Below are 23780 nucleotides of genomic sequence, written 5' to 3' on the forward strand. Positions count from 1 at the left end.
TCATTGTTTAGGGCCACCTAAACCCTGGTTCCTGCCACTGATGACCGAAAATCAGTTCACTAGGAACATTCAGAGCACTGCGCACAGATTAAAAGTTGATCTACAGAAGTGGTATATGCTGAAACTTAACCCTTAATTCTGGGAAAAGGGTGTGGGGGGCTCTAAAGCCAACAAATGCTAGGTCGACTTACATCATTTTTTTATTATATAAAAAATAGACAATAGAGATGTTCTAAATTAATTCTTCTAAATCAAATGCAGGGATGTGTCTGTGCACTGCACTACACATGCAAGACATATTTTCGTTTCATTTTAACACCTTATCTTGCCCTTTGAGCCATTTATACCAACTCAGCCTCTGGTGAAGTCCACGCTTAAATTAACTGTGCCCTAATCTTAGAGCTGAGATTACTGGTCACGCGTTATTTACTACTCCAAATAAAGACAGGATAAATTATTAAAGAACTAAAGATGATGTTTGGGGAGTAAGACAGAATACTTTGAAGATCAAAGCTAATAATTATCTAAATCAGCGTGATTCAACCATTTAAAACCTATGTCCCAGAGTATTTTCTCACCATCTTCTTTATATCTCCACCAACCAAGATAATTTTATACATCTCTACACTGTCACTACAGTTATGTGTCTTCCACTCAGGACCCACCTTCCCAAAGAACAGTCTAAAATCAATGGCGTACTTCCACTCCTTCCTAAATATCTCTAAATACCTCCATTCCCTTTATTCTACTGAATATCTCTCCAAAAAAGTCAAAATGGTCTCATCAGATCAAACAGATTTTTATCAAACCAAATCTTAACTTCTCAGTAGTGTAAGACATCACTGACTATTTTGTCCTTATTGAAATTCTCCCTTGGCTTCTGAGAAACTATATTAATTCTGATTCTCTACCTGGCTCCCTCACTCACTCATATATGTGTGGATCATTTGCAAGTCAAATCAAAGGCCTGGTATGAAGTCCCAATCATAGTCCTGATTTTTTTTCTAAAGAAATAATTTACTTTCTAGAAATTAAATTAAACATATACAAGTCTAACCAAGTGCTGCCTGAAAGAAGCTGAGTTAATGAATAAACTGAAATTATTTTAAATTAGTACATAAAACCACTGCCCTAAGCAGTGTTTGTCTTTGTTGATACAGTTGATATGAAAAAAGTACTTTTACAGCACCTTTAAACAGTCTGCTCTTTTTTCAGAAAACTACACTCAACTTACTTGCTGTTTTATAAAGATAACTTTCTCACAGGTGATGGTGAAATAATCAAAACTTCCAAGTTAATAAAATACAAATGACAAGCTTTTGCTAGCTGAGTGCCTGTCAGGTTCTGCACCAGCTGTGCAGGCTACACAGCACCCTGGCCTGTTGCAGGCCTCTGGTCTGTAGCAGATTTCTGTAGTTTTGCTTATGCAGCATCCTTCTTACTGAGACACAAAGACAAGTAGAATTGAAAGACAAGTACATTTGTAGCAGTGTTTGAGTACTTGAATCCTGTCTGAAATCAGCTACTAATTGCAGAAGAGTCCTACTAAAATTTTTATATTTAAAGACCTATTCTCTCAGAAACACATAATTTATTTTTTTTAAATTTTATTTATTTATTTATTTATTTATTTATTTATTTATTTATTTATTTATTTATTTATTTACTTAGGCTGCATCGGGTCTTTGTTGCTGTGCGCCAGCTTTCTCTAGTTGTGGCGAGCGGGGGCTACTCTTCGTTGTGGTGCGTGGGCTTCTCACTGCAGTGGCTTCTCTTGTTGCAGAGCACGGGCTCTAGGCATGCGGGCTTCAGTAGTTATGGCACTCGGGCTCAGTAGCTGTGGCTCGCGGGCTCTAGAGCGCAGGCTCAGTAGTTGTGGCGCACGGGCTTAGCTGCTCCGCGGCATGTGGGATCTTCCTGGACCAGGGCTCGAACCCGTGTCGCCTGCACTGGCAGGTGGATTCTTAACCACTGCGTCACTAGGGAAGTCCCAGAAACATATACTTTAAAAAAAGACCCTGATGCTCATACTCCCTCTTTAATGGAAGGATCAGAGGCTTGGCTTTCTTTCTTTTAATAGTAAAAACTCAGTGTAAAGATCTGTCTAGATTAAACAAACTACTGATTTCTTAAAACTTCACTATACTGTAGGAGAGTCACCAACATTACGGCAAAATCTCTCAAGTTTCATTCCAGCACGTAGGACATGCCAGGGTCCATGGCAACAGTGAGGATAACAAGATGAACAAGGCACCACCCTCTACCTTCAAGGAGCTCAGAGTCTTGCGAAACAAACATTTGTATAGCAGAGGTTTTCTTTTATTAATTATACACTACAAATTATGAGTTGATTAACTTTTAGTGCTAACAAGGAGCTGTGATCATTCTGCAATAAGACATTAAATTTCTAAATCAAGAAGATCTGTTTTGTTTTTTAATAAACTCCAGAACAGACAAGCCTATGCTATTATCTTTTTGGCCTGTCTCCTGGATGAGACCATATTTCCTGCTTGTAACATAAATCTTATTTCTAAAGTTACAAGTTATGGAGCATAAAACTAATTAAAGTCATAGAATCCAAGTCAAGCGATTATAAAAATCATGTAGTCTAATCACTTGATATCTTCTCCCCAGAGCACATTCTCTAAGCATTCCCACCTGAAATCCTAGAAAACAATAATTACTACAGTGTTTTAGTACCAGTAAAAATTCTTTGTCATGTTCACTTCTAATTATATATAGAATTCGGGCTCCTCTCTCCTATTTCTGCCGTTACCTAAAAATTCTTTAAACTAAACTAAACATGGGTTAAATGAAGTCTTAACACCTGTTAAGACTTTTCTAGAACTCAGTAACTAGAAAGTCAGTTCATATGCACAGTCTCAATAAATTATAAAATAATATCCTAGGTAAAAAGTATGCTAGAAATACATTGATATAATAGTCATCTATTGCATTACTGAAACAACAGCAAATTGGAGCTCTAAAAAAAATCACAGTGACTTAGAAAGGTTAGCATAAAACCTACACATGTTCAGTAAGGTTCTTCTGATTATACATTGTTGCTCTTTTGGCCCCACTTAAAATAGCTGAGATTATTTTGATCAAATAACAGTAAAGGTTAAAAAAACACATTGTTTTAGAGGGTTATACATTCAATCATTAACAGGTTAACACAAAACTAAGCCAATTGCCCAAAAGTGATAAACTTGGAAAAGTGGATTTAACTTACAACGATAATACTGAATGGAATGATTATTCCACCTAATAACGGATAAGGTATGGTGTCTTCTTTGTAAGGGTACTTGATGGACTCATCATTACAGAATAATCCTCGTTGGAAAGGGGTATGCCTTGAAGTAAGAATTGCAAAAGGCAATCCAGCTAGCAAAAGGAATAAATGAAAATATCATTAAAAAGGAATATCAAAACTAATTAATGGCGATAATTATCCCAGAGACCATGTTTAAAAACACATTTGCCACGAAAATAATAAGAGCACATGGAAAAAGGAAATGCAGCAACACATGCAACAGAAGTTAGAAAAATTATAGTTCAGGGTACAGATCTTTTTTCTACAGGAAACAATGCCTCCAAATCCTCTATCAACCAATTTAACCAAGAGCAACTTCTTCCCTTTGTTTCTGCCCAAATACACTAAACTGATTTTAGGGGGAAAAAAATCTCTTCTCATGCTCTTGTTGTCATTTAATCATAGGGTTTTCAACACTATTTTCAAACTATTTTGTCAGGAGCTTTACTTCCAAAAGGTTAAAAACAGCATTTTGACATTCCCCATTTTATCTTGATATTACTACCATATTTGGACAGGTCACGGTCACTGGCTAAGCTATCAGAGTATCTAAATAAAGTTTATCCACTCATTTCTGTACTGTCTACAGCAAGTTTAGAGCTGCTATGGAAAGCAGTCTAAACTTAAACCAAGCTTCTTAAGAAAAGATGGACAACGGAGTCAAGCACAAAAGCACCTAAAAGAGCTCCCTTTTTTTCATCATCAACGTTTTCCCTAAAGATCATGCCTCACACTCATCTCCTCATCTCAAAATGTCTAAACTTTTGTCTAAATCAGAACTTTAAGAATTCAGTCCTCCTTTACTTCATCACTGCACCCGGCATCCTGATTAATACTGACCAGGACTGCTTTCTAAGAGATAGAGTTTAGCAGAAACCCTCAACATGAGTTCTGCTTCAAGACTTTTCCAGGTATGGATGATTCTCTCCCTAAGTGACCCATTCTCCCAGCAGTAATACCATAACCACTAAGCTAACATACTCACTGTATATTCAGGTGTTCTTTCCATGAAGCTCCAAGTCTTGATGACCATCTACAGTTTCTCATCAACTCTGCTAAGCCCTAAAGGCTCAATGACAACCAAGCTTCTGCCACTCTGCCTAATGCATAGACTACAAGTATCAAATGTGTTCAATCCACAAGGGCCAAATGAAAAGGAGAAGCCCATTACTGGTTCTTTTTATTTATCTTCCTGTTTTTCATTTAGACTCTGAATACATGAACCAAAGTTTATTTTTTTGTGTTAACCAATTTGCCAAGCTGTTAAACCATTAGAAGTCTTTATGATGCAAGCAGTGGCCAAGATGGCAGAGAAGGAAGACCCTGAGCTCACCTCCTTCAACAGGCACAGCAAAATCATGATCATTTACAGAGCAACTATCCATAAGAGTGACCTGAAGATTAGCAGAAAAGATCTTCTACAGCTAAAGCTATAAAGAAGAAACCACAACAAGACAAGTAGAAAAGGTGAAGATGCAGTATCGTCATCATCCATATTCCCAGCGTAGGCAACCCACAAATGGGAGACTATTACAACTGCAGAGGTTCTCCCCAAGGAGCAAAAGGTCCTAGCTCCACATCAGGCTCCTCAACCCGGGGGTGTACACAAGTAAGATGAACCTCCAGACTGTTTGGCTCTGAAAGCCAGTAGGGCTTACTTCTGGGAGAGCCAGAGGGCTGTGGAAAATAAAGACTCCACTCTTAAGAGAGCACACACAAAATCTCCTATGTTTCAAGACCCAGGGCAGAAGCAGTTATTTGAATGGAGCTTGGGTAGGACCCACTTGCTGATCTTGGAGAGACTCCCAGGAGGCAGAAGACAACTGAAACTCACTCTGGGAACAACGACGCTGGCAGCAGCCATTTTGGAAAGCTCATCCCACCACCAGGACACTGGTGCTGCTAAGTGCCACTTTAGAATCTTCCCTCTAGCCAGTCAGTGGCAGACCAGGCCTGCCCACCAGACAGCACCAGCCCTGGGATGCCCCAAGCCAGGCAGCTAGGTGCGCAGGAACACAGACCTACCCACCAACAGGTTGACTGCTGTAGAACCCCCTGAGCCCCCAGCCATCCCAGCACATGACATCACCCACCATAGGACCCAGGACCCGGCCCCACCTACAAGTGGGCCACCACCAGCACTGGGACCCCCAGGAACCACTCACATACACACACACACAGCTAGTCATCTGACCCAGCCCCACCCACCAGTGGGCCAGCACTAGCCCCAGTCCCGGCCTCACACACTAGGGGTCTGGCACCAGCCCCGAGGATCTGAGGGGCCCCAGCCCCACCCACCTGTGGCAGACACCACCCCCAGAACCCCCAAGGCCCTGCAGCCACAAACTCTGGGCCCAGGCACTGCCCACAGGGGGCCAACACCAGCTCCAGAACTTTCAGGCCCCACAGCCAAAGACCCCAGGACCTGGTTCTGCCCATCAGTGGGCCGGCACTAGCCCCAGGTCCTCCTGGGCCCCGACACTGCCCACCAGCAAGCCAACCCAAGCCCCAGGACCACCACAGCCCCCCCACAGCAAGTTGCGTAAAGACCCGGCCCACCCACTAGTAGTCTGGCACCACCCCGGACACCCAGGGCCCTGGCCCCGCCCAACAGCAGGCCAACACCAGCTGCAGGACACCTTGGGCCCCTCGGCCAGCCATGTCAGAATCCAGCCAACCACCTGCAGGCCATTACCAGGTTGGGTGGTGGGTGGCCATGCAGCCAGCCAAGCCATGACCCAGCCCCACCCACCACCCAACCCCATCCACCAGCAGTTGGCAGCCTCCACACAAGGCAGGGCCTGGCAGCCAACGGGACCGAGGGCCACCGACGCAAACCAGTACACCCACAATTGTCAGCCAGCCACAAAAGAAGAAGGACCCATGCAGCCCCTATAGAGGGCACCCATAGAACACAAAGCTCTGGTGACCAGAGAGGAGTACACTGCTGGGCCACATAGGACATCTCCTACATAAAGCCACTCCTCCAAGATCAGGAAATGTAACCAACCTACCAAATACACAGAAATAAAAACAGTGAATTACGCAAATTGAGGAAACAGAGAAAAACATTCCAAGTAAAGAAACAAGATAAAAACCCCAGAAGAAGAACTAAGTGAAGTGGAGATAAGCAACCTACCTGAAAAAGTTTAAGATAATGATCATAAAGATGCTCGAAGAACTTGTGAGAAGAATGGATGAACAGTTAGAAAATATAAAGAAGAACCAAACAGCACTGAAGAATGCAATAACTGAAATAAAAAATACTCTAGAAGGAATCAACAGAACATTATATGATACAAAGGAACTGGAAGGCAGAATTGTGTAAATCACTGAAACTGAACAGAAGAAAGAAAAAGAAAAGAATAAAAACAAATGAGGAGAGTTTAAGAGACTTCTGGGAAAACATCCAGGTCCAGGAAGCACAGAGAGTCTCAAACAGGATCAACCTAAAAAGCAGCCCACCAAGAACATTATAATTAAAACGGCAAAAATTAAAAATAAAGAAACAACATTGAAAGCAGCATGGTAAAAGCAACAAGTTACCTACAAGGGAACCCCCATAAAGCTATCAGCTAAACTTCTCAGCAGAAACTCTGCAGGCCAGAAGGGAGTGACACAATGTATTTAAAGAGATGAAAAGTAAAAACCTACAACCAAGAATACTCTATCTGGCAAGGCTTTCACTCAGATGTGAAAGAGAGATCAAAGTTTTAAACACAAGCAAAAGCTAAGAGTTCAACACCAGTACAAGCTCGGACTACATAACAAATTTTGGCACAGCCAGCCAGGATCCTTGCTACTCATGGCTAGCCAGCATGATCGGGGAATTTTCGGGTAAACCCCTAGAAGTTGCCAGGATCACCTGTCCTGATGACCTTCCCTTCAAAATGGCCCAAAGCCAGAAACTAACACAACATTGAAAAGCAATTATACTCCAATAAAGATATTAAAAAAAAAAAATTCCCCAAAGCAGCACTGGCTGCCCCAGTGCTTGGCAGTTGGAAAAAGGTATCAACATTTGGGAGCAGCTGAAAGGCTCCACGCAGTAGGGTTGTTTGGGCAGATAGTTACAAAGTTGGCTGTGCAGTACAGTTTTGTCCTCCGGTTTCTGGCTTTGAAAGTCTTCACAATGGAGCACATTTTATGTGCAACTATGGACCAGGCCGTGTGGCTGACAGTGTCTTGGTGCTCTGGCTGGGTATGAGGCCTGAGCCTCTGAGGTGGGAGAGCTGAGATCAGGACACTGGACCACCCAGAGACCTCCCGGCCCCATGTACTATCAATCAGCAAGAGCTCTCCCAGAGATCTCCGTATCAACACTAAGAACAAGCTCCACACAACGACCAGCAAGGTCCAGTGCTGCACACCCCATGCCAAACAACTACCAAGACAGGAACACAACCCCACCCATTAGCAGAGAGGCTGCCTAAAATCATACCACGTTCACAGACACCCCAAAACACGCCACCGGACACGGTCCCGCCCACCAGAAAGACAAGATCGAGCCTCATCCATCAGAACACAGGCACCAGTCCCCTCCACCAGGAAGCCTACACAACCGACTGAACCAGCCTTACCCACTGGGGGCAGACACCAAAAACAACGGGAACTGCGAACCTGCAGCCTACAAAAAGGAGACCCCAAACACAGTAAGTTAAGCAAAATAAGAAGACAGAGAAATATGTAGCAGATGAAGGAGCAAAGTAAAAACTCACCAAAACAAACAAATGAAGAGGAAACAGGCAGTCTACCTGAAAAAGAATTCAGAATAATGATAGTAAAGATGATCCAAAATCTTGGAAATAGAATGGAGAAAATACAAGAAACGTTTAACAAGGACCTAGAAGAACCAAAGAGCAAACAAACAGTAATGAACAACACAATAAATGAAATTCAAAATTCTCTACAAGGAATCAATAGCAGAATAACTGAGGCAGAAGAATGGATAAGTAACCTGGAACACAAAATAGCAGAAATAACTACCGCAGAGCAGAATAAAGAAAAAAGAATGAAAAGAATTGAGGACAGTCACAGACACCTCTGGGACAACATTAAACACACCAACACTCGAAACATAGGGGTCCCAGAAGAAGAGAAAAACAAAGAGACTGAGAAAATATTTGAAGAGATTATAGTTGAAAACTTCCCTAATATGGGAAAGGAAATAATCAGGTCCAGGAAGTGCAGAAAGTACCATACAGAATAAATCCAAGGAGAAACATGCCAAGACACATATTAATCAAACTATCAAAAATTAAAGAAATAGTATTAAAAGCAGCAAGGGAAAGGCAACAAATAACATACAAGGGACTCCCCATAAGTTTAACAGCAGATCTTTCAGTAGAAACTCTGCAAGCCAGTAGGGAGTGGCAGGACATATTTAAAGTGATGAAAGGGAAAAACCTACAATCAAGATTACTCTACCCAGCAAGGATCTCATTCAGATTTGATGGAGAAAATAAAACCTTTACAGACAAGCAAAAGCTAAGAGAACTCAGCACCACCAAACCAGCTCTACAACAAATGCTAAAGGAACTTCTCTAGGCAGGAAACATAAGAGAAGGAAAAGACCTACAATAACAAACCCAAAACAATTAAGAAAATGGTAATAGGAACATACATATTGATAATTACCTTGAATGTAAATGGATTAATTGCTCCAACCAAAAGACACAGACTGGCTGAATGGACACAAAAATAAGACCCATATATATGCTGTCTACAAGAGACCCACTTCAGGCCTAGGGACACATACAGACTGAAAGTGAGGGGATGGAAAAAGATATTCCATGCAAATGGAAATCAAAAGAAAGCTGGAGTAGCAATTCTCATATCAGACAAAAGAGACTTTAAAATAAAGACTATTACAAGAGACAAAGAAGGACACTATATAATGATCAAAGGATCAATCCAAGAAGAAATAACAATTGTAAATACTTATGCACCCAACATAGGAGAACCTCAATACATAAGGTAAATGCTAACAGTCATAAAAGAGGAAATCGACAGTAACACAATAATAGTAGGGGACTTTTAACACTCCACTTTCACCAATGGACAGATCATCCAAAATGAAAATAAATAAGGAAATACAAGCTTTAAATGATACATTAAACAAGATGGACTTAATTGATATTTATAAGACATTCCATCCAAAAACAACAGAATACACTTTCTTCTCAAGTGCTCATGGGACATTCTCCAGGATAGATCATATCTTGGGTCACAAATCAAGCCTTGGTAAATTTAAGAAAATTGAAATCGTCATCAAGTATCTTTTCCAAACACAATGCTATTGACCTAGATATTAATTACAGGAACAAAAACTGTAAAAAATACAAACACATGGAGGTTAAACAATACACTATTAATTAACCAAAAGATCACTGAAGAAATCAAAGAGGAAATCAAAAAATACCTAGAAACAAATGACAATGAAAACACAACAATCCAAAGCCTATGGGATGCAGCAAAAGCAGTTCTAAGAGGGAAGTTTATGGCAATACACTCCTACCTCAAGAAACAAGAAATATCTTAAATAAACAACCTAATCTTACACCCAAAGTGATTAGAGAAAGAAGAACAAAAGAAATCCAAAGTTAGCAGAAGCAAAAAAATCATAAAAATCAGATCAGAAAGAAATGAAATAGAAACAAAGAAAACAATAGCAAAGATCAATAAAACTAAAAGCTGGTTCTTTGAAAAGATAAACAAAATTGATAAACCTTTAGCCAGACTCATCAAGAAAAAGAGGGAGAAGACTCAAATCAACAGAATTAGAAATGAAAAAGAAGTAACAACTGACACTGCAGAAATACAAAGGATCATGAGAGATTACTACAAGCAACTCTATGCCAATAAAATGGACAACCTGGAAGAAATGGACAAATTCTTAAAAAAGCACAACCTTCCCAGACTGAACCAGGAAAAAATAGAAAATATAAACAAACCAATCATAAGTAATGAAATTGAAACTGTGATTAAAAATCTTCCAACAAACAAAAGTCCAGGACCAGACGGATTCACAGGAGAATTCTATCAAACATTTAGAGAAGAGCTAACACCTATCCTTCCCAGACTCTTCCAAAATATAGCAGAGAGCGGAACACTCCCAAACTCATTCCACAAGGCCACCATCACCCTGATACCAAAACCAGACAAAGATGTCACAAAAAAAGAAAACTACAGGCCAATATCACTGATGAACATAGATGCAAAAATCATCAACAAAATACTAGCAAACAGAATCCAACAGCACATTAAAAGGATCATACACCATGATCAAGTGGGGTTTACCCCAGGAATGCAAGGATTCTTTAATATATGCAAATCAATCAATGTGATAAACCATATTAACAAATTGAAGGATAAAAACCATACAATAATCTCAATAGATGCTGAAGAAGCTTTTGACAAAATTCAAAACCCATTTATGATAAAAACTCTCTGGAAGGTATGCATAGAGAGAACTTACCTCAACATAATAAAGGTCATGTATGACAAACCCACAGGCAACATCGTTCTCAGTGGTGAAAAACTGAAACCATTTCCACTAAGATCAGGAACAAGACAAGGTTGCCCACTCTCACCACTATCATTCAACATAGTTTTGGAAGTTTTAGCCAGAGCAATCAGAGAAGAGAAAGAAATACAAGGAATCCAAATTGGAAAAGAAGAAGTAAAACTGTCACTGTTTGCAGATGACACGATATTATACATAGAGAATCCAAAAGATGCTACCAGAAAACTACTAGAGCTCATCAGTGAATTTGGTACAGCAGCAGGATACAAAATTAATGCACAGAAACCTCTTGCATTCCTATTCACTAAAGATGAAAAATCTGGAAGAGAAATTAAGGAAACACTCCCATTTACCACAGCAACAAAAAGAATAAAATACCTAGGAATAAACCTACCTAAGGAGACAAAAGACCTGTATGCAGAAAACTGTAAGACACTGATGAAAGAAATTAAAGATGATACAAACAGATGGAGAGATATACTACGTTCTTGGATTGGAAGAATCAACATTGTGAAAATGACTATACTACCCAAAGCAATCTACAGATTCAATGCAATCCCTATCAAACTACCAATGGGGCTTCCCTGGTGGCGCAGTGGTTGAGAATCTGCCTGCTAATGCAGGGGACGCAGGTTCGAGCCCTGGTCTGGGAAGATCCCACATGCCGCGGAGCAACTAGGCCCATGAGCCACAACTACTGAGCCTGCGCGTCTGGAGCCTGTGCTCCACAACAAGAGAGGCCACGATAGTGAGACGCCTGTGCACCACAATGAAGAGTGGCCCCCACTTGCCACAACTAGAGAAAGCCCTCGCACAGAAACGAAGACCCAACAGAGCCAAAAAAATAAATAAATAAAAATAAATTTAAAAAAAACAACAACAACTACCAATGGCATTTTTCACAGAACTAGAACAAAAAATTTCACAATTTGTATGGAAACACAAAAGACCCTGAATAGCCAAAGCAGTCTTGAGGAAGAAAAACAGAGCTGGAGGAATCAGGCTCCCTGACTTCAGACTATACCACAAAGCTACAGTAATCAAGACAGTACGGTACTGACACAAAACAGAAATACAGATCAATGGAACAAGATAGAAAGCCCAGAGATAAACCCACGCACATATGGCCACCTTATCTTTGATCAAGGAGGTAAGAATATACAATGGAGAAAAGACAGTCTCTTCAATAAGTGGTGATGGGAAAACTGGACAGCTACATGTAAAAGAATGAAATTAGAACACTCCCTAAGACCATACACAGAAATAAACTCAAAATGGATTAAAGACCTAAATGTAAGGCCAGACACTATCAAACTCTTAGAGGAAAACATAGGCAGAACACTCTATGACATAAATCACAGCAAGATCCTTTTTGACCCACCTCCTAGAGAAATGGAAATAAAAACAAAAATAAACAAATGGGACCTAATGAAACTTAGAAACTTTTGCACAGCAAAGGAAACCATAAACAAGATGAAAAGACAACCTTCAGAATGGGAGAAAATATTTGCAAACGAAGCAACTGACAAAGGATTAATCACCAAAATTTACAAGCAGCTCATGCAGCTAAATATCAAAAATACAAACAACCCAATCCAACAATGGGCAGAAGACCTAAATATACAGATTGCCAACAAACACATGAAAGGATGCTCAACATCACTAATCATTAGAGAAATGCAAGTCAAAACTACAATGAGGTATCACCTCACACCAGTCAGAACAGCCATCATCAAAAATCTACAAACAATAAATGCTGGAGAGGGTGTGGAAAAAAGGGAACCCTCTTGCACTGTTGGTGGGAATGTAAATTGATACAGCCCCTATGGAGAACAGTATGGAGGTTCCTTAAAAAACTAAAAATAGGGCTTCCCTGGTGGCGCAGTAGTTGAGAATCTGCCTGCAAATGCAGGGGACGTGGGTTCGAGCCCTGGTCTGGGAAGATCCCACATGCCGCGGAGCAACTAGGCCCGTGAGCCACAACTACTGAGCCTGTGCGTCTGGAGCCTGTGCTCCACAACAAGAGAGGCCACGATAGTGAGAGGCCCACGCACCGCGATGAAGAGTGGCCCCCGCTTGCCACAACTAGAGAAAGCCCTCGCACAGAAACGAAGACCCAACACAGCCAAAAATAAATAAATAAATGAATAAACAAATAAATTAAAAAAAAAAAAAAGAGTGAGACAGGGAGAAAGACCAGAAAACACTTAAAAAAAAAAAAAACTAAAAATAGAACCACCATATGACCCAGCAATCCCACTACTGGGCAAATACCCTGAGAAAAGCATAATTCAAAAAGAGTCATGAATCACAATGGTCACTGCAGCACTATTTAGAATACCCAGGGGCTTCCCTGGTGGCGCAGTGGCAGAGAATCTGCCTGCCAATGCAGGGGATATGGGTTCGAGCCCTGGTCCGGGAAGATCCCACATGCCGCGGAGCAACTGGGCCCGTGAGCCACAATTACTGAGCCTGCGCGTCTGGAGCCCGTGCTCCGCAACAAGAGAGGCCACGATAGTGAGAGGCCCGCGCACCACGATGAAGAGTGGCCCCCGCTCGCCGCAACTGAAGAAAGCCCTCGCACAGCAACGAAGACCCAACACAGCCAAAAAAATAAATTAATTAATTAATATTAAAAAAAAGAATATATTACTAAAGACTTGAATTCAAAAAAAAAAAAAAAAGAATACCCAGGACATGGAAGCAACCTAAGTGTTCATTTACAGATGAATGGATAAAGAAAATGTCACACATATATACTATGGCATATTACTCGCCATAAAAAGAAATGAAATTGAGTTATTTGTAGTAAGGTAGATGGACCTAGAGACTGTCATACAGAGTGAAGTAAGTCAGAAAAAGAAAAACAAATACCGTATGCTAAAAAATATATATGGAATCTACAAAAAAAAAAAAATGGTTCTGAAGAACCTAGCGGCTGGACAGGAATAAAGATGCAGATGTAGAGAATGGACCTGAGGACCAGGGGAGGGGGAAGGGTACACTGGGACGAAGTGAGAGAGTAGCACTGACATATATACACTACCAAATGTCAAACAGATAGCTAGTGGGAAGCAGCTGCATAGCACAGGGAGATCAGCTCCGTGCTTTGTGACCACCTAGAGGGGTAGGATAGGGAGGGCGAGAGGGAGACGCAAGAGGGAGGGGATATGGTGATATATGTATACGTATAGCTGATTCACTTTGTTATACTGCAGAAACTAACACAACATTGTAAAGCAATTATATTCCAAGAAAGATGTTAAAAAAAAAAAAACAACAGAAGAGTTCAACACCAGGAAACCAGCTTTACAAGAAATGTTAAAGGGACTTCTCTAAGTGGAAAAGAAAAAACCATAATTATAAATATGAAAACTATGAGAGGAAAAATTTCATTGGTAAAGGCAAATATATAATAAAGGTAGTAGATCAACCATGTATAAAGCTAGTAGGAAGGTTAAAAGACAAAAGTAGTAAAGTCATCTATATCCAAAATAAGCAAAGCAATATACAAAACAAAAGGATGTAAAATATGTAAAATATGACATCACAAACAGTAAACGGGGGTTGGGGGAGGGAGAAGTAAAAATGAAGGGTGGTTAAAAAGCATTTAAACTTAACAGATCAGCAACCTAAAATAATCATATATATATATATATATATATATATATAGCCACATGGTAACCAGAAACCAAAAATCTATAATAGATACACTGATAAAAAAGAAAAAGAGTCCAAATATAACATTACAGATAGTCATCAAATCACAAGGAAAGAGAGCAAAAGAAGAAACAGAAAAGAACTACAAAAACAACCCCTAAACAATTAACAGAATGGCAATAAGTACACACATATCAATAATTACTTTAAATATAAATACTCCAATCAAAAGACAGACTGCTGAATGCATACAAAAAGAAGAACTATATATATGCTGCCTATAAGAGACACACTTTAGATCTAAAGACACACACAGACTAAAAATGAAAAGACAGCCTCTTCAATACATGGTATTGGGAAAACTGGATAGCTACATTGAGAAGAATCAAACTGGACTGCTCTCTCACACTGTGAACAAAAATAATCAAAATGGATTAAAGACTTAAGTGTCAGACCTGAAACCATAAAACTTCTAGAAAAAAACACAGGCAGTAACTTCTTTGACATCAGTCTTAGCAATATTTTTTTGAAGATATGTCTCCTCAAGCAAGGGAGACAAAAGCAAAAATAAACAAATGGGACTACATCAAACTGAAAAGCTTTTGCACAACAAAGGTAACTATCAACAAAACAAAAAGGCCAACTACTGAACGGGAGAAGATATTTGCAAAGGATATATCTGATAAGGGGTTAATATACAAAATATACAATTCAACATCAAAAAAACAAACAACCTGATTTTTAAATGGGCAGAGGATCTGAATAGACATTTTTCCAAAGACGTACAGATGGCCAACAGACGCATGAAAAGATAGTCAACATCACTAATCATCCGGGAAATGCAAATCAAAACCACAATAAGATGTCACCTCACACATGTCATAATGGCTATTATCCAAAAGAAAACAAATAAGTGTTGGTAAGGATGTGGAAAAAGGGGAACCCTCATGCACTGTTGGTAGGAATGTAAATTGGTGCAGCCACTATGGAAAACCATATGGAAGTTCCTCAAAAAACTAAAAATAGAACTACCATATGACCCAGCAATTCCACCCCTGGGTATTTATCTGAAGAAAACAAGAACGCTAATTAGAGAGGATATATGCACCCCATGTTCACTGCAGCATCATTTACAATAGCCAAGGTACGGAAGCAACCTAAGTGCCCATCAAAAGATGAATGGATAAAAGAGATGTGCTGTATATATACAATGGAATATTACTCAGCCATAAAAAAGAATGAAATCTTGCCATAAGCGACAACATGGATGGACCTAGAGGGAATTATGCTAAGTGAAGTAAGTCAAACAGAGAACGACATATGATCTCGTATGTGGAACCTAAAAATCAAAACAAGTGAACAAACATAACCGAAGTCATAGATACAGAGAACAAACAGGTGGCTGACAGAAGCGAAGGGGTTGGGGCAAGGAGAGAAACAGGTGAAGGAGATTAAGAGGTACAAACTTTCAGTTACAAAATATATGAGTCACAGGTATGAAATGTACAGTGTGGGGAATATAGTTAATAATTATGTTCTATCTTTGTATGGTAATGGATGACAACTAGATTTATCATGGTGATCATTTTGAAATGTACAGAAATATCAAATCACTATGTTGTATACCAGAAACTAACATAATGTTATAGGTCAATTATACTTCAAAAACAAACAAACAAACTCACTGAGAAAGAGATCAGATTTGTAGCTATCAGAGGCATTGGTTGGGGGAAGGGGAATTAGATGAAGGTAGTCAAAAAGCACAAACTTCCATTTATAAGATAAATAAATGTGACCACCTAGAGGGGTGGGCTAGCGAGGGTGGGAGGGAGACGCAAGAGGGAGGGGATATGGGGATATATGTATACCTATAGCTGATTCACTTTGTTATACAGCAGAAACTAACACACCAGTGTAAAGCAATTATAGTCCAATAAAGATGTTAAAAAATAAATAAATAAAATAGCTAGCTAGTGGGAAGCAGCTGCATAGAACAGGGAGATCAGCTCTGTGCTTTGTGACCACCTAGAGGGGTGGGATAGGGAAGGTGGGAGGGAGGGGATATGGGGATATATGTATGCATGTAGGTGATTCACTTTGTTATACAGCAGAAACTAACACAACATTGTAAAGCAAGTATACTCCAATAAAGATGTTTTAAAAAAAAAGATAAATAAGTACTAGCGATGTGCAACATGATAAAGATAATTAACACTGCTGTATGTTATAAATTGTTAACAGAGTTCATCCTAAAAGTTCTCATTACAAGGGAAAAAATTTTTTTTTCTATTTCTTTAATGTTGTGTCTGTATGAGATGATGGACGTTCACTAAACCTATTGTGGTAATCATTAAAAAATAAAATAAATGAAAAAAACAAAGAGTAGCATTCTTAATCTTTCAAGAGGAATGAATAAGTTAGTCAGCTACAATGTTAGTATCTAGATACAAGGAGATAAATTTCAAGTTTCCAGTAATATTTTAAAACATTCGAGCACAGGGCTTCCCTGATGGCTCAGTGGTTAAGAATCCACCTGCCAATGCAGGGAACATGGGCTCGAGCCCTGGTCCGGGAAGATCCCACATGTTGCGGAGCAACTAATCCCGTGTGCCACAACTACTGCGCCTGCGCTCTAGAGCCCACAAGCCACAACTACTGAGCCCACGTGCCACAGCTACTGAAGCCCGCGCACCTAGAGCCCATTTCTTGTCCGCAACGAGAAATCATCGCAATGAGAAGTCCGCGCGCCACGACAAAGAGTAGCCCCTGCTCGCCACAACTAGAGAAAGCCCGCGCGCAGCAACGAAGACCCAACGCAGCCAAAAATAAAATAAATTTATTAAAAAAAGATAAAAAATAAAACATTTGAGCACAAACATTTTCACCTCAAACAACAATAAATAAATATCTAGCCAACAAAATAGTTATTAAAGAATAGGTTTATAATGTGGCTAGAACCTGTGAATTTCAGAGAATGAAAAACGGTGCTATAGGAAAGATATCTCTTACCAATAAAATAAAACAAGATAAATAAATCTAATAACTCTTAGCCTGCAGGTTCATGTTAAAAAGTATTGCCTTAGCTCATTTTATTACACTAGGTGGGAAGGAGAAGAGAAAGGGAAGTAAATGAAAGTCAGAGAAAATCCTTACACTTCATTTTCACTATGAATTAGAGGGCTTTTTCCCTTAAGGCTCTCTATTAGCAAATGGAGTAATTAGAATTTAATTTATTCTTGCTTCATGTACCATTTATCTAGTGAAGATGCAAATTAAAAAGGCAAATGGTTGTTGGGTTTTTTTTTTTAAGTCTTTAAGATGCTCACAAGTTTCCCAAAGCTATATTTCTAGTAATGCAACATTAAAAAAAAAAATTAAACTAGAGCTGACTTTGCTAACTGACCCTTATACTACCTCTCATATCTGAATTCAGACTATCCTCTGATTCACCAAATTGTCTGCATACAGAGGAAGGGCTGAAATGCCCAAGCCTTTAATACAAATACCACAGTTGCAGCACAAACCTTTTGCACTTAACAGTACACACCGTGGAGGTGAATACTCAGATCTATGATTTTAATTGTCGCCAGCCCTATGCAATAACTAAACGCTCAGCCTTCAACTCTAACTCAATGAGCAAATTTATTTTGTATTTACAAAGAACCTCCACTTCTAGAATTCATTTTACTTGTAAGAACTCTATATATAATAATGGAAACTTGCAGTGTCTACAATGCATATTTCCGAATTGGTTGAATTTTTCAATTAGCATTTCTTTCTTTTGGAGTAAGAAAAGGTATGTAGTACAGAAATTAAATCCACATATGATTAGTGTCCAAAACTCAGTAGGCTTTCTATCCTTATTCTCAAGAAAAATTTGTATTAATAGACCCAAATATATTGAAAAATGTTCTTAAGCATACCCATTAACAGTAAGTTGTTTTTTTCCCTTGGACCACAAAAGAAATTACTCAGATTTAGAAAAAAAATTTGTGGGAAACAAAATCACGAACAAGTATAATTAGTCCATTTTTAAAAACAGGAATATTCAAGTGGGCAAATACTGAGTGAATCCATTGTGCAAGGAATTCTGTGAAATGATACTAAGAATACAAAGTTGAATAAGGCACAGTACATAATTACAGCAGAGAATAAACAGAGATACAAAGAGCTATGAAGTGTCAAAAGAACACGAACTGGTGAGGCTCTAAGTGGTGATATTCAAAAAGGTGTTGGTTATCAGAGTCAGAATCTCAGCAGAAGGGGTCTGGTATAGAGACAGGATTTGGGGATATAAAGCACCCCTGAAGTCACAGCGGTAAAAGAAATTGTGTAAGTGAAAAGAAGTGAAAGGCGAGGCATGGGGCAATAGCAATACTAAAGGGATGAGCACAGCAAGAGGATCCACTGAGGCAGCAGACTTGCTGGGCTGAGGGAAGGTCAGGAGAAAGCGGCATCATTGAGACCAAGTCCAAAGACAGCATTTCAGGAGGTGGTGATTGGTCCACAGTGTCCAATGGGTTTTCAATCGCCAAACTTAGCAAAAGTGGTTTCAATAAGGAACAAGGAGTGGAAACCAGACCACAGAGGTTTTAGTAAGAAATGATAAGAAAATAAGCATGAATCTACCACAAATGCACACTATCCTTCTGAGAGTTTAAGTGAAGAAAGAGACTGGGCCTTCTGTGGAAGGCCCTAGAAATGTTTTAAATTAATATTAATATTTGCAATCTCTCATATAAACTCATGAGATGTATTACATCAAAGTCATTACCCAATGCCATTTCATTTTCACTAAATAACTAAAGCTGAACGTAGACCCCCCAAAGACGGATGGAGAGGAAGACCAAATCACCAGTTGTTCACTGACCCACTTAGGGTTGGAAAAGATGAGCTAGTCTAGAGTCCTGCTCTGGAAATTTTGGAACTAGAACAAAGACTGATTCAGTCAGAGCTGGCAAACAGGACTGATCAATGCACTAGAAGACTGGCTGGAGAAGAGGCTGAGGATAAAACAGGTCTGCAAAGAAAACTGAAGTGACTAGTCTGACCCGAAAGTGAGAAAAGGTGAAAGCAGCTTTGGTTCCCCGCTACCAAAGGGCTGCACTGATCTTGCTGTTTGGGGGGTTGTTAAAGTACCTTGTATCCTTTCAACAAAACCCAATTTCACTTAAGCTAGTTAGAAAGGGATTCTGCTCCTTGCAACCAACAGAGCCATAACTAAAACAATTATAACCATTCCCCCTACTCTGAGACCATATAGGTTTTTATTGTTTGATTACCCTCTATAATGCTATAATGAACATTTCTAAATACCAATCCTTGTTTGCACTTCTAATTATTTCCTTAGAATATATTTTTTGTGTGGAATTATAGCAAAGGATATAAATGTTAAGGTCCTTGACAAACTGTTCCAGAAAAGTTTTTTTACACCACCTATTTATTCTACCAGCCACAGTATACAAATGTTACAGAAATGCAAAATTTTAAAGATATCTGATGCTATCTTTGACATTCACTATAGATTTTAGGGCAAAAGTGAAGGGTTCCATTTACTCTTTCATCTATTCAAATCAAGTACCCTTTTCCTTTTACCTGAAAGATTACATTTCTAAAACAATCCCTTTTCATCATTTGTCAAATGACTGCATTTGTCATACAATGTTTCTCTTAATACTTCAGTTTACAAAATTCATTTCCATTTCCTTCTTTAAAACAACTTCATTGAGGTATAATTTACAAACCAAAAACTTTATCCACTCTAAATACATAATTCAATGACTTTGGTAAATGTAGAGAGTTGTGCAACCATCACCACAATCCAGTTTTAGAACATTTTCCTTACCCAAAAAATTCCCATGAGCCCATCTGCATTCAACCTTTGTTCCCACCACCAACCCCAGGCAACCACTCGCATGTTTTCTGTATCTACACAGATTTGCCTTTTCTGAACATTTCATAAAAATGGAGCCATACAATATGTGGTATTTTGTAAGTGGCTTATATCACTTAACATAATATTTTTGAGGTTCATCCATGTTGTAGCATGCATTTTGTTCCTTTTTATTGCTAAATAGTATCGTATTGTATGTATATGTTACATTTGGTTTATCCAGTCACCAGTTAATGGATACTTGGGTTGTTTCCAGTTTTTGTCTATTATGACTAATATCACTATAAACATTCATGTACAAGTCTTTGTGTGGACATTATTTTCATTTTAAATGAGTAGACTCCTAGGAGTGGAATGTCTGGGTCATGTGGTAAGTTTACGTTTAACTTTTTAAGAAACTGCCAAACTGCTCTTCCAAAATAGCTGCACCACTTTACATTCCCACATTCTGCTTTTTAATATGCCCACGTGGCTAGTCGTATTAGCCCATTTAAGAATCAGATTCTACGCATAGTAAACTCATACTCACCCACAAATAAATATAGCCTTCCACCTTCTACGAGTGAATATTTATAATGGTTCAAAAGAGAATAAGTGATATATAACTCATTGCTTCCACAAACTAAACACACAAGAACACTTCTCCATCCTTTTACCAGAGACAGGAAAAGACAACATAAGATCAAGTTCGCACAACATCTTCTTCAACTTCCTCTTACACAAATAATCAGGATCTTGAAACCATAATATAAATGCTAACAACTGTTTTAGAAAGACTGGTGATGGAGTGTCCAGCAAAACTGAGAAACTATGGTTAAAAACTTTTTTACACATTAAGGGAGGAACTCTTCCAGTGAAAACTACACAAATGTCTCCAGGAAAAATTTTTGTTTTAAGTTTCATCCATGGTGTAGCATAGATTGGTATTGTGTTCCTTTTTATTGCAGAATAGTATGCCATTATATGTATATAAAACATATCAGGTGCCCAGGAGAGAGTGGCATCCGTAATCACAGTCTTAAGAATCCATAATCACAGTCTTAAGAATGCAGGACACTTAAGGAAGATGTAAAAATAATTGTTATTTCTGTCAACATTAAGGGACATTATAATTCAACTAGAGAAAGAGCTCAGAGATTTCTCTAATAAAGAAGCAATTATTCAATTCAATTATTTAACAATTAACTGAGTTCCTACTGCTCTGTACAAGGCACAGGCTTGAGTTGGGAAGGGACTGCAGGTAATGGCACGTGTCCTACCGTGGTCAAATTCTGGATTTATTTTGAAAGTAGCATCAATGGTATTTACTGATGGATGGACTGGATATGAGTGTGAGAAATGAGGAGTCAATAATGATCCTAAGATTTTCCATTTGGGAGACCAAAAGTTTAAAGTTGGATTAACTGAGATGAGGAAGACTATAGAGACTGAATAGGGGGAGCAAGGAATAAATCCAAGAGTTCATACTTGGATGCATCAAGTTTGAGTTGCCTATTAGTAGAGATGTCAGGGACGCAGTTGTATGTAAGGTTCACTGGGGGAAAGGTCCAGGCTGAAGATATAAATTTAACATAGAGGTGGTATTAGAGCCATGAAACTGGATGAGATCACCAAGGAATGAGTATAGAGGAGAAAAGAGGACCCAAGGACTGATACCCAGAGAACTGCAAAATTAAAAGGTCAGGAAGAAGAGAAGGAAGTTGCAAAGTAGAATGAGAAAAAGCAGCCACTAAAGTAGAATTAAAACCAGGAGAGTATAGAAAACCCCAAGAAATCTATCCCCGAACTCCTAGAACTAATAAGTGTGTGTAGCAAGATCACAGGATATAAGGTCAACCCACAAAAATCAATCATACTTCTATATAGTAGCAATGAACAACTGGAAACCAAAATTAAAAACACAATACCATTTATAATAGTTCAGAAAACTGAAATACTTAGGTACAAACCTAATAAAATATAGGATCTGTACGCTGAAAACTACAAAACAGTGATGAAAAAAATCAAAGACCTAAATAAATGAAAAGACATATCATCTTCATGGATTGGAATATTTAACAAAGTAAAGATGTCAATTCTGCCCAAATTGATCTACAACTTTTAATGCAATTCTTATCAAAATTCCAGCCAGATTTTTTCATAGATAGATTGATTCTAAAATTTATGTGGAAAAGCAAGGGAACTAGACAGCTAAAGCAAATTTGAAAAAGAATAATAAACTTGGAGGAGTAATACTTCCTGAATTTTTTTTTAGAAAAATGTACTGTATTTTATTTTTTCCCATTTGATTTTAAGCTACTCAGTATATCTTTTTTTACCACCAATATATAACTACAGTAATCAAGACAGTGTGGTATAAGAGGAAGGAAAGACATATAGTATATCAATGAAGCAAGAACAGAGTCCAGAAATAGACCCACAAGAGGACAGCCAACTAATTTTTTTTTTTTTTTTTTACAAAGGTACAAAAGCAACTCAATGGAGAAAGGAGAGTCATTTTAGCAAATGATGTTGGAACAACTGGTCACCTATACACACACACACAAAAAAGATGAACTTTGACCTAAACCTCACCCTTTATACATAACTCAACACAAAATGAATCACAGAGATAAGCGGAACACAGAAAATTGTAAAACTTTTCGAAGAAAACATAGAAAAAAGTCTTCGTAATAGGGTTAGGTGAAGAATTCTTAGACATAACACCAAAAGCAGAGTCTATAAAAGAAAAAAATGTATATTCATAAACTTGATTCATCAAAACCAAAAACCTGGGCTTCCCTGGTGGCACAGTGGTTGAGAATCTGCCTGCCAATGCAGGGGACACGGGTTCGAGCCCTGGTCTGGGAAGATCCCACATGCCGTGGAGCAACTAGGCCCGTGAGCCACAATTACTGAGCCTGCGCGTCTGGAGCCTGTGCTCCGCAACAAGAGAGGCCGCGATAGTGAGAGGCCCGCGCACCTTGATGAAGAGCGGCCCCCACTTGCCGCAACTAGAGAAAGCCCTCGCACAGAAACGAAGACCCAACATAGCCATAAATAAATAAAAAAATAAAAATAAAAAAAAACCCAAAAACTTGTGCTCTCAAAAGATACTTTCAAGAAAATGAAAAGATAAGCTACAGACTGGTAAAAAAAAATACTTGCAAATCTCATATTCAACAAAAGACTTTCTATACCAGAATATATGAAGATCTCCCTAAACTACACAGTTTCAAAAAATCTAATCTGAAAATGAGCAAAAGACTTGAACATACACTTCACCAAAGAGGTATGTATGCATGGATAGCAAGCAAGCACGTGAAAAGGTGTTCAACATCAGTAGCCATTAGAGAAAAGCAAATGAAAACCCTAATGAGATATTACTACACACTTACAGACGGTAAAAA

The 23780-nt window shown here is 38.8% G+C and overlaps 1 protein-coding gene across 2 annotated transcripts in view; it reads right to left on the reverse strand.

Moving 5' to 3' along the window:
- PLPP1 (phospholipid phosphatase 1) overlaps positions 1-23780 on the reverse strand; it is a 114604-nt gene that overhangs the window by 43449 nt on the left and 47375 nt on the right. The window contains exon 2 of one of the 2 annotated variants that reach the window (XM_059916384.1): positions 3233-3384. The exons of the other annotated variant lie outside the window; for it this stretch is intronic. Coding sequence (XP_059772367.1) covers positions 3233-3384 — 152 coding nt within the window. The remainder of the gene's footprint in view (positions 1-3232; positions 3385-23780) is intronic. 2 annotated transcript variants of the gene reach the window in all.

This window comes from Balaenoptera ricei, chromosome 3, assembly GCF_028023285.1.
Source record: "Balaenoptera ricei isolate mBalRic1 chromosome 3, mBalRic1.hap2, whole genome shotgun sequence".
NCBI lineage: Eukaryota > Metazoa > Chordata > Mammalia > Artiodactyla > Balaenopteridae > Balaenoptera > Balaenoptera ricei.